The 12,777-nt window shown below is 41.0% G+C and overlaps 1 protein-coding gene across 1 annotated transcript in view; it reads left to right on the top strand.

The window, feature by feature from the left end:
- zmp:0000001301 (rab9 effector protein with kelch motifs) overlaps positions 1 to 12,777 on the top strand; it is an 80,825-nt gene that overhangs the window by 49,428 nt on the left and 18,620 nt on the right. The window contains exons 12-13 of the mRNA XM_052020633.1: positions 1,477 to 1,564; positions 4,167 to 4,215. Of these exons, the coding sequence (XP_051876593.1) occupies positions 1,477 to 1,564; positions 4,167 to 4,215 (137 nt within the window). The remainder of the gene's footprint in view (positions 1 to 1,476; positions 1,565 to 4,166; positions 4,216 to 12,777) is intronic.

Genomic DNA, 12,777 nt, shown 5'->3' with positions numbered 1-12,777 from the left:
TAGGACTCTTAGCAGTGTGGAGGAACAGAGGGATCTTGGGGTCCATGTCCATAGATCCCTCAAGTTAAGAAGGCAAATGGTGTGTTGGCCTACATTAGTCAGGGTAATATTGCAGCTCTATAAAACTCTGGTTAGACCACACTTGGAGTATTATGTTCAGTTCTGGTCGCCTCATTATAGGAAGGATGTGGAAGCTTTAGAGAGGGTACAGAGGAGATTTACCAGGATGCTGCCTGGATTAGAGAGCATGTCTTATGAGGATAGGTTGAACGAGCTAGATTTTCTCTTTGGAGAGAAGGAGGATGACAGGTGACTTGATAGAAGTGTACAAGATGATAAGAGGCATAGATTGAGTGGACAGTCAGAGACTTTTTTCAAGGGCAAAAATGGCTAACATGAGGGGGCATAATTTTAAGTTGATTGGAGGAAGGTATAGAGGGATGTCAGAGGTAAGTGTTTTACACAGAGAGTGGAGGGTGCATGGTGGAGGCAGATATATTAGGGATATTTAAGAGACTTTTAGATAGCCACATGAATGATAGAAAAATGGAGGGCTATGTGGGAGGGAAGGGTTAGATAGATCTTAGAGCAGGTTAAAATGTCGGCACAACATAGTGGGCTGAAGGGCCTATATTGTGCTGTAATGTTCTATGTTCTACGTTCTATTTCTTTAAGAAAAAATCCTGGCCCTTTTTCTTTCATGACTGTTAGAATTCTTAATACTGCACATTGCCTAGGAGACAGATAACCATCCATGTCACCAGGGAAAGTACTGTAGTAACTGCAGTCCTTACAAGCTTACCAGGTGTTGCTGGATATGCTGTGATCAGACCCTTGTGGGTTCTGAGTTCAACGGTTAATTGGCCTCCACAATTTAGGATTGATCCTCTGAAGTAGCCTGAGGGAGTTCTTGTTTATTTCAAGAGTCTGTTCTCTTTTTATTGATTGTCAGTGCTTTGTTTGTCCTATTGTCTTTTCCCTTGGAACAGGATGTCTCCCACAGACAGCCCGAAGTATCATGGGTGAACTGATGACATGGTGCCCCTGTGTAAGAATCAGTTTATGGTTTATAACACAGCATGAGGGGTCTTTTACTAAGAACCTTCTGCTCTGAATGCAATAGGAACCACACTGTGAAATCAAGAGCAAATTACTAGGTAGCAACTGTTGAAGAACATATTCATCTTTCACTCAAAAATCCAGAATGTTTTAAAAATTGTTTTAGGTAATGCACAAAAAAAAACCAGAACTTACTGAGCACAAATGTCAAGCTGTTCTCAAGTTTAATGCATGTGATAAAAATGTTAGCAATCTGAAAGAAAATAATTCTGTAAATATGATGTAGTGCAGGATCCAAAAATAGGAAGATTTTGTGTTTAGATGCACAGTTTTCTGCTTTTAATTGGGATTTAGTATGCTGCCTTCACTAACTATTTTATACAGAAGCAAATGACAAAGAAACATCATATATTTCAGCTTTACATTTTTGGTGGAGTCAATGAAGAGCAAGAATTTAATGACACAAAGGCCATGAAGTTAATAAATCCATCTGACAGACAACCAAGTAAGTCTCATGGTTTCAGTGAGAACTCATGAAAATGTTATAGGATAATATTATGAAATTTAATTTCTAATACAGGCTTTACTCATCAGCATCTGAAATATGTGGGACTGCTCAGTCTCATGCTTTGTCAATCATGAATATCTTCTGGGATACCTTTGGTTTTAGAACAGCTGTTGCAGCCACAGTGCAACTCGCTGCAAGAGGTGCAAGCTGGCTTCATGTGATGCAGCCGCTAGATGCTCAAAAAAGTGGGTCCCTGATGAGGTGGAGAGCCGATGAACAGTGCAGTTAGTGATAGCTTCACATTGAAAAGTTTACAATGGGTAGGCAGCATGAACTTGGTGTGCTGCCTGCATCTGGAAACATCTAGTGTGGATTCATTGCACAACACAATCCCTGTGCCTGTTTTCAAGGGCTATCCAAGTTATAAACCTTTAGTTCTAAAATTGTGGGAAATTGCTCATATTTCAGGGACTTGTTCAACAGGACTCCAGGTCAATGTATTGCAGGTAAAGGTCAGTTTGTCTGATTCACAGTGTTTCTAATTAATGCTTAAGAATAGGTGTGCTATAATTCAGGCCTCCATTCTCCAAGAGGTAGATTCTACTATAGGAAAGTCTTAAAATTTTGAGGCAAGATTCTTATTAATCTAACTTAAAGTCTCTGGGCTGGTAGAGGAAGTAAGCAACCTGCTGCAGACTACTTACCAACAACCACTTTATGGTCACTGGTTGTGATAAGCTCTAATATACTCTCCAATGTATATATACATAAACTAATATTAACAGTAGTGTAGCAGTTAGCATAATGCTATTACAGCACCAGCGACCCGGGTTCAATTCCGCCGCTGTCTGTAAGGAGTTTGTATGATCTCCCTGTGTCTGTGTGGGTTTCCTTTGGGTGCTCCGGTTTCCTTCCACATTCCAAAGACTTATGGGTTAAGAGCTGTGGGCATACTACATTGGCGCCAGAAGAGTGGCGACACTTGTGGGCTGCTCCCAGCACATTCTCAGTAATGCAAAAGGACGCATTTCACTGCGTGTTTCAATGTACGTGTGACTAATGGATAAATAAATAGCAGCTGGAGAGATTTCTGCTACAGTACAGGCAGAAAACTTTGAAACCTATAAAGCCAGTGTAACCACAGTAATGTAAATAGTCTGCAGCAGGTATTTTTTACTTCCTCTCACAGCCAGGGCTGACGTATGGTGTCAGGAAATTATAATAAAATAGGAGAAAAATAATAAATATTCAAAAATATTAAGATCTCAAACACAATGTTACAATATTGTAAAGTTGTAAACCTTACAAACTCATTTCCAGCTGAAGCAATTCATTGATCTGGTGCACATGTCAAGAATTCAAATGCAGATGACAATAAGCGCCATTACAATTGCCGGAAGCATTCAGTGGGAATTCAAGTGAACAAGTCAGGGATGTGGCATGAATTTTCACAGTGGGCTGAATATACTTCAGAGGACACTGACCAACATACGGAAATTTCCAGTGAATTCTCCCTGTGAGTGGAACTCTGCCCTGGGAACACAAACTCCTAAAACGATGCTCATCAATATCTGTATGGCCAAGGGGAGCATTTCCTACTGAGTATGATGAAAGGATACATGTATATTTAGCAACAGAAAGATTACAACTTTAACAATGAACAACCCACTGTTTTGATGGTGTTACCCAGTAAGCTACTTATCAAATCTATTTACCCAGGTCAAAAAATCCACTCGAATCTAATCATAGTTAAAGCACCCTCATTTTATTGGTTTTTTTTCTGCATATCAAAATAAAGCATAATAATACTGGAAAATGTTGGCAGCTTAATAATCAGGTCCAAATCTTCCAGCGAATGCTGTACTCAGAAATTGTTGTCCGCGACCCAGTTAAGATAAGATAGGATGTCTTTATTAGTCACGTGTACATCGAAACACACAGTGAAGTGCATCTTTTGCGTAGTGTTCTGGGGGCAGCCCGCAAGTTTCGCCACGCTTCTGGTGCCAACATAGCATGCTCACGACTTCCTAACCTGTACGTCTTTGGAATGTGGGAGGAAACCGGAGCACCTGGAGGAAACCCACACAGACATGGGGAGAACATACAAACTCCTTACAGACAGCGGCCAGAATTGAACCCAGGTCGCTGGCACTGTAATAGCGTTACGCTAACCGCTACACTACCGTGCCTGCCCAGTTCCCTCATTCTTCAGGGTAATCCTCTGTTCATAGTATCTGGCAGCATTCTTCCTGCATCTTGGCACCATATATGAAGAATATGTGAAGGATATAGGGGGAAGTAAACAGAAGTTATCAGCAGAGGCAGATACTGATCAAAGTGAAAATTATAAAATGGAATAATGTTGTTTGAGTGTGGATTACACCCACACCTCAAAAAAAACCATGCAAGCTCTTGTAATTCATGTATTTATTTAGTCTCCCCCTCACCCCCATCCCTATTACAATGAATCACCCTTTAATATGTCACTGAACAATCTCTCTCTTAGCCACTCCAGGCAATATTATTGATGTTAATATTATAGCCTTAATAATTAATGTTAACCTGTATAAAGATTGAAATGCTTTTTATTTAATTTCAGTAATGAAAGAGATTCTCTCGGAGTTTGGAATGCATGAAGTCAGTAATAGGTTGGTGTTTTTCATTTCAAGTACGATAATCACTTGCTGACCCCTTGTCTACAGAATTGGCCCAGTGCAACTTTCCAGGAAGGGCAATTATTTTTCTCTTATTTTATATTACATTCTGGAACTTCAGCATGCTGTGATTCCATCCACCACCTTGTGACTGGTCCATCCATTACCTCCGGATCCAGGACTCAGCTATGATGGCTCCCACTGCTGGGCACAGGCTCAGGCTCCTCCTCTGGGCCTGCATCAACAGTTGAGGTGCAGTGACAACCCTTCCTGAAAGGGATTGCAGTTAAGTTTGTGCTGCAGTTTCAATATGCCATGTGACGTAGTCTCTATTGTTACAATGAGCAATGCAGCAACTTTAAAAATTAATTGATTATTCCCAAGCCAGCTTGGCCCAATCAGACCCAAACAATCCAGAAATACTCTTCCAGCTGGGGTCAGACAGCCTGACTCTAATTCCCTGAACCTTATGGACTGCATCCTAGGGTTCTAAAAGTGATGTCTCCTGAGGTAATGGATCATTAACACTGATCTTCTAAAATTCTCTAATTTCTAAAGTGGGGTCTGAAGAATGGTGAATAGCAAATGTAACACAGCCACTCAATAAGGGAAGCCACTCCATTCTATAGAGCCCAGTTTTGAAACAGGGCAGAGAACAGATGGATGTATTTATTTCTGGAATGCCTTAGGATTACTTTCCATTTTAATCATACTTGTAAGCCAATTGCATTATTATAAGCACTTGTAATACTTTCAGCCTTACAACACAAAAACTACAAATTTAAAGTTCTTAAATGTCTTTTCTGGAAAGAATGCTTAAATAGATGCCCCACCCACTCCTGCCCTCAAACCTCCAATTACTGCTTCTCATTTAGGCCAGCTTCCGATACGAGTTCAGAATGTAGTTAATCTGATTTGGGGTATGTTCAATTTTAGGCAATTCTAAAACAACAGGATCTTGAGAGGAAACCATCACAGAAGCTTAGAGTTAGGTTCATTTACCAGAGCCTTGATTCTAATCAGTGCATGCAGGTGTTTCCGCTTGCTTTGGCAAAAGTGGAATGGTCTGTGATCTGCTGCATGAGTTGTGTACCAGCTGGATTTGTTTAATAGTTCCTGCTGACATGATTTTGGTTTGATGCAACAGTTTTATTGGTATAGGCACTGTATACATTTTGCGAATTCGGGAGCAGTAGATGGATATTCAACCCGATTTAAATTATATAATTGATGCTTGTGCAGATCTATCATTAGGGTTTTGTGAGTCTTTCGCAAAGTAGGTTATGGGAATTCTCCAGCCAATATTTTATAGATTAACTGATGTCAACCATAACCAAATTAATGCTTCCTCAAAGAAGTTCAAGCACTAAAAATTCAAAACTGCACATTATATTCAAATAAACTGTCAATATTATAATGTAATTAACATACTTATTATTCCAGATATGATACTATTTTACCCATACTGACTTGAAGTCTCTTATTACACTAAATAATTTGTTGTGACTTGTTAATGTTGTAATTAATTCTGTTGTTGAGATTTATAAAGGAAAGGCGGTACAAATATAAGCTGGTGAGCAGCAATCATTTGGATTACAGAAGGTGAAGATTTTGCTTGAGAAATCTCTATGAGTTCCTTGTGGATTTAATGTGGTTTGTGAGCCCAAGGAGCAGGAGTACTTTAATAATAATAAAGACAGAAAGTGCTGGGGAACACTCGGTGAGTCAGGCAGTGTGTTATTATGTGTTAGTTATAATAAAGAACTACATTTCCCAGTAGGCAATGCAAGGGGTCACATGGGGGAACAGGAGGTGGCTGTAAAAAGAGAGGGAAAGCAAGCCAGGCTGTGGTGTTGGTTAATAAAAATGTTCAGATGTTAAACCCATGCGAAGTTTCTCTCTTGATGAAGAACAAACGTAACAGGCAGCATCTGTGGAAAGAGAAACATTTCCGGTCCAGGACCCTTCATCAGAACTGAGAGAGAAAACAAGTTAGTTTTAGGTAGCAAAGAAGGTGGGGCAGGGGCACAGTGGAATAAAGAGGTTATCTCTGATAGGGTGAGACCAGATGACCTAATGTGCTACTTAAGGAGCAGTCAAGATGATTTTATGCACCTTTGTCTGTCTAATGTGTTGCTAATGGTCAAGTTATGGGACATGCAATAACAGGCCAGACAATACAACTAAAACAAAAAGAAAAACTGAGCCAAAATGATGACAGCAGAATTCGTCAGTTCTGATATAAACAGAGAGAAAGAGAGAGTTATCTGAAGGTTGAGATTTCGATATTGAGTCCTATAGGTTGCAGCATGCCCAGACTGAAGATGAGGTATTACTCCTCATGCTTGTGTTGGGGCTTGTTGTAACAATGCAGGAGGTCACAGACAGATAGGTCAGAGTGGGAATGGGATGGGGAATTAAATGGCAGGCAATCAGAAAATCAGGGTCACTCCTGGGGAATGAGTACTAGTGTTTTGTAAAGCAATCACCAAATCTGACTTTGGTTTTTCCAATGCAGCACACGAGGTTGGAGCAAGTACAGGGAATTGCTGTTTCTCTAGGAAAGACTGGGTCCCTGGATGGTGGAAAAGGGAAGAGATAAATGGACAGGTACTGCATCTCCTGCAGTTGCATGAGAAGATGACATACAACAGAGAGTGGGAGGTAGGGACGGAAGAAAGGACCAGGGAGTCACGAAGGGAGTGACCCATCTGAAATGCTGAAATCAGAGCACAGGGGAAAATATATCTGGTGGAATTTTGTTGGAGCTGGCAGAAATTGCAAAGATGATCCGTTGAATGCAGAAGTTGGCAGTGGAAGGTGGGGATCATCGGAGCTCTGTTCTTGCTCTGTCTAGCAGAAGGGGTGAGAGCAGAGGTACGGGAAAAAGATGAAATTATCTGTTTTGTCAGTGTTAACTGTTTCTCTTTCCACAAATGCTGCCTGACTTGATGAATGTGTCAAGCATTTTCTGTATTTATTTCAGATTTCCAGCATCTGCAGTTTTAAAAAAAATGTTCACTGCAGAAGGCTTTCACCCAATGAACCATACGCTGGCAAATGGGACTAGCTTGGATGGAGCATTTTGGTCAGCATGGACCAGTTGGGCTGAAGGGGCTGTTTCTGTGCTGTATAGCTCTATGACCCAACTCAGTAAGCCTTGGCTGCTTCTCTCAGATTGTACATACTCCTTCTAGATCCTGTGAAGCTCTGAGTCATTTATAAGATTAGATCAGATATCTTTATTAGTCACATGTACATCAAAACACACAGTGAAATGCATCTTTTGCATAGAGTGTTCTGGAGGCAGCCCGCAAGTGTCGCCACGCTTCCGGTGCCTTCTGTATAGCCGGCCATTGGCCATATTTCAGCCATAGGCAGCAGAGGTATACACCAAGGGGATTAGTTGACTTTTCAAAGCAATGTACATGATTTCATTTATAATTATGTTTCAGAATGTTTACTTCATAGAGGTTTACTTTTGCAACATGTTTGACTGATACTGAAGTGGTCAGTGACGTGGGGGAGGTTAAGCTGTTGGAGTGTGGGAATTGGGTTGTGAATATTAGTCTGTCAGTTTAAGGACAGCCCAGGTGGAGAGGGACTACCTAAGTGGCCTTTCTCCTCGTATCTGTTGGCAAGAGCCATGTTCTCAGAATGGCCTGGTTGTGCGTTATGCATCAGAACAGCACAAATCTTCATGCTCTCCCTGTGAGTCCTGTAGGGCTCAGAGTGGGTCAGATAATGGACCAATAGCAGATTTTCTGCATCTGCAGTATTTTGCTTTTAAAGTTACAATCATTGAGTCATTGTTTTAACATGACTAGTTCTGTTCTGTCACATTTTGTGTCAGAGCATTGTTTGCATGCTGCACCCATATGTGTAGGTTGCCCACTGAAATAAGCAACCATGTCATTTGTGGATAACAATTCCCACTCAGAAATTGCCCTGAGATTATAATGGTGGCACTAATGCAGCTTTCAAACTGAGCTTTTGCAGATTAAAGCCACCATGACTGCTGCAAGGATACAGAGCAATATTCAGCTTCACACACTGTCTGTGGTCACATACCAGCTGGATATTGAGGGAGTAGAGTCCAATTTGGTTTCTGTTTAGGGCAGGATTGGCACGCAACATCTGCAAACATCATGCATGCAGTCAATGGCATCAAGCACTATGGGACAAACTTGCACTCTTAGCAAAGCTTTATCTGCCAGCTTGTCTGTTGCGACCCTTTGGAGCACCTGGATAACAGCGAAACATATGTCAGGCTGATGTTTATCAGTTACAGCTCAGCATTCAATACCATCATCCTCTCAGTACTAATCAACAAGACGGGAGAACATACACCGGTCCTCATTGAAGGGTCAACGGTGGAAAGGGTGAGCAGCTTCAAGTTCCTGGGTGTCAACATCTCAGAGGATCTCTCCTGGGACCAACACATTGATGCAATCACGCACACCAGCAGCTCTACTTCATTAGAAGTTTGAGGAGATTTGGTATGTCACCAAAGACTCTTGCAAATTTCTACAGATGTACAGTGGAGAGCATTCTGACTGGTTGCATCACCGCCTGGTATGGAGGCTCCAATGCACAGGATTGAAAGAGCTGCAGAGGGTTGTAGACTCAGCCAACTCCATCACGGGCACAACCCTCCCCACCATCGAGGACATCTTCCAGAGGTAGTGCCTCAAGAAGGCAGCATCCTTCACTAAGGACCCTCACCATCCGGACATGCCCTCTTCATGTTTCTGCCATTGGGGTGGAGGTACAGGAGCCTGAAGACCCACACTCAATGTTTTAGGAACAGCTTCTTCCCTCCACCTTCAAATTTCTGAATGATCCATGACCATGAACACTACCTTGTTATTCCTCTTTTTGAAGTATTTATTTATTTTTGTAACTTATAGTAAATTTTATGTCTTGCACTAAATTTTATGTCTCGCAAAAAAACAACTTTCACAACATATGTCAGTGATAATAAACCTGATTCTGATTCTGAGAAAGTGATATGACATTAGCTCTTTTTCAACTGAGAGCACAGTTCCATAACAGTGCTCCATAACAGTGGATGGCAAAATGCAAGCTGTTGCAAATATTATCAGGCCTAGACCAGAAGGAAGAAGAAACGAGTTCATTTTGGGCTTTCTATGACAGCCACTTCTAATGCTGTTCTTAGTCTAGTCAGAGGTTGCTGTTATAGCTGCACAAGGGGTTGGATTTCTGTGAAGACATTGTTACTGGAACGTACATTGCTCTTTGTGAGGGTAAGGCAGGAAAATTGTTCCTTGTCATTTTTTGCCTTCTTCTGAAGGTCTTCCTCCCCCACCCACCCACTTCCTTCATCCAGCAGCTGTATTCTTCCAGTCATGCTGTATTCTAAGTGAAAGCCTACTAATGCCTCTATGTCTCGGAGCAGTTGGATTCAGATAGCTCCTTCACCCCTTGTCACAGCACTCTCTGTCAACTTAACAATCAGAAGCACCTTAAAAAGTAACTAACATTGGTGGAACTACAGCAAAAGCCTTAAGAGATCCAGTTCTAATGCAGGCAAATGAGATTAGTGTAGATGGGCAAAAAGGTCAGCATGGACGTGATGGGCTGAAGGGGCCATTTCTGTGCTCTACAACTCTATAACTGTGTGAGATCTAATCACTAAGTAGCTAATGAGCCCTTTAAGGCAGGAGTAACTCTTGAGTATCCTGGTAATGTCTCTGGGTATGCTTAAATGTGGGCAGGCACGGTAGTGTAGCAGTTAGCGTAACGCTATTACAGCATCAGTGACCTGGGTTCAATTTCTGCCACTGTCTGAAAGGAGTTTGTACATTCTCCCCATGTCTGCGTTGGTTTCCTCCACGTGCTCCAGTTTCCTCCCACATCCCAAAGACATAAGGGTTAGGAAGTTGTGGGCATGCTATGTTGGCGCCAGAAGCGTGGCGACACTTGCAGGCTGCCCCCAGAACACTGTACGCAAAAGATGCATTTCACTGTGTGTTTTGATGTACACGTGACTAATAAAAATATCTTAAATGTTGTGACAAGGGCCTTGTGACGAGTTACTCTGGCTTTAGCTGCCTTGCTTGTTCTAGACCTCAATGAGTCATTCCTCTCAGTGGTCTTGTTGGACAATATTATTGATTTTAGGTACTGGCAAAATTGACTGACTGAGAATTACAGTTGTCACTTGCAGGATAGGGTTTTACAAGAGAAGAAAGCAGCAGCTCCCAGTTGCCTTGATGGAAGGCTTCTTGGAGAGGGTTCTAAGCAATGCTTTACTCTTGTTCAGCTGCAAGGTTATCAAACTCCAGATTCTTTTGCCGATCTGGACATTCTGACTAGATGACCTCTGAGAGAGATATTTGAATGCAGGCCAGCACAACTGAGCTCTGAATGGGACATCCACACCACAGACTGATACCAGTTTGTGTTGAGCTGATAACTACTTTTCTATGGATTTGTTCTTAAATTACTGTTTTAAGTGAGTGATGCAGAACCCTACCTTGAGGGCTTATGTGACAGTCTTGCATGTTGTACCGTGAACATGGTTTGCAGTTGTTATAGTTGATGTTGGACATGTCTGTTCTGTATTAGTAAACTGGCATCAGATGATGTGATAATGTGTGTTATAACTTTCTGCATGGTTATCTCAGTTCTCTGCCCCTAAGACAGTTGTGATGCCATGTTTAGTGAGTTTTGGGGACTAGAAAACAACTGAATAACTGGGGACCTTACTACCTAGGACTATACGGTGGCCCAATACATCTCAGCCACTAAATGTTTGTTTGCTCTGAACTTACACCCCATCAGTCATGTCTTTGTTGCTGGATAGTTGTTTTAGTAGAAATGCCACATTAATGCACCGAACAGTCAATTAATGGTTCAAATCCTACAAGTCTACCCAAAGGCTGATGATGATCAGCCACGAGAGGTCATTGATTGGAGAGCTGAGCTCCAAAAACAGCTTTGCATCCTCAGTGACATTAGGATCTGCCTTTCCTGCGTAGCTCTGGCAGGCGTTTACTGTACCTGCTAACATCTCAACAATATGCAGTTCACCCAACATGTGTGCAGTAGATACCATTTTGGAGCTGAGGACAGGCATAAGACCTAAAAACAGACACTTATCATTCCAATTTCTTGGCCCAAGATTTTAAAATTAATATTCTTGGCATTGGAAATTAATAAATCTAATCATAATTTTCACCTGAGACATAAGGTGCATACAATCACCTCTCCAAAAACAAAATAATTGTAGGAGTAAGTGGTATGTTTACCAGAAGTGCAGATTTTCAGTAGTTGCTGCCAAATTGCACTTAATTATGCCATTTCCCTCAGGAGTGAAAGAGCAGGATTATTGTTAATTGCATTATATCATTTTCTCTGTGAGGGAGGGGTTAAATATGTTATTTTCTCTCTTTTTATATGTCTCTGGGTCTTTGAGCCATTGCAAATCGGTTGATGTCTCTAAAAGAGAATAATCAAATTTTTTAAACACGTTTATCTGTCTTTCTGTCTCACTTCAGTTGTTTCTTCTTGTTATCCTCAGGTGGTAATATAAATAACAATAAATACTGGGAGTGTCAGCTGAACCCAACTAGAGCTATAACTTCAGGTTATATCAATTGTTTAAGCTCTGTGGGGCATTTAGCCTTTCATCATTGGAATTGTATCTGGAAAGAAAATTTTGGAATTAACCATAATGAATACCTGGTGCCCAGTTTTGGCTGATGCACAATTAAGTTACTGCAGTGATTCCGGCCTCCGATCAAGATGTGATATGAACACCTACCAATTAATGATTGCAGAGAGGGTTTTCAACCATGCGGGATTGGAGGGGGAGTGGGTGATAGGAGTAGAAGAATTAGGAGGGACAGGGAGGATCAGAGGAATCAATCATTCAGAATGGAGCGGCAAGGAGAATTGTTGCTCTTGCTTCAGATGACTGCATTGTTGTTAATGGATTGTACAATATATACTGTGGCACTTTATTTGCAATATCCATATTCAACTGAAGTTGTTGGATATGAATGAATTATTAACCTTATTTGCCAAATTCCAGAACCAAAGTTTTGCCTAAATCAGTTCTTTGGGAATAAGTAAATACATCACTTATAATTGTAATTTGGTATGAAAATATACTTCCTGTGGAGTTTTTACACTAATGTAATAAAATATTTTAAAGTACTGGGGCTCTCCAGGTTACAAATGACCTGACTTAAGGGAATCTGACCATGCAAATTCTCCTGTACATTTTTCAATCTAATAATATGTTATGGTATTCATTAATGACTGGATACAGTATGTATTCCATTAGACTAATTATAGGTAGTGTTAGGGTGATTATTCAATGAAATGAAAGAATTAGAGCATGTGTACATAGAGCTCAATGATGGGGGTAGCTATATAAATTGGACATTTCTGACTTACAGACAGTTCTCAGGTATGGAACCCTTAAGTAACCCAGGGATTGCCTATAAATATAATTAAAAATCAAGGCATTAGAACTTCTATCACATTCTTCACCTTAGACTGAAAATAAATTAATGAACGATACCA

Source organism: Pristis pectinata, chromosome 7 (assembly GCF_009764475.1).
Source record: "Pristis pectinata isolate sPriPec2 chromosome 7, sPriPec2.1.pri, whole genome shotgun sequence".
NCBI lineage: Eukaryota > Metazoa > Chordata > Chondrichthyes > Rhinopristiformes > Pristidae > Pristis > Pristis pectinata.
This window is presented reverse-complemented; position numbering and strand designations above follow the sequence as displayed.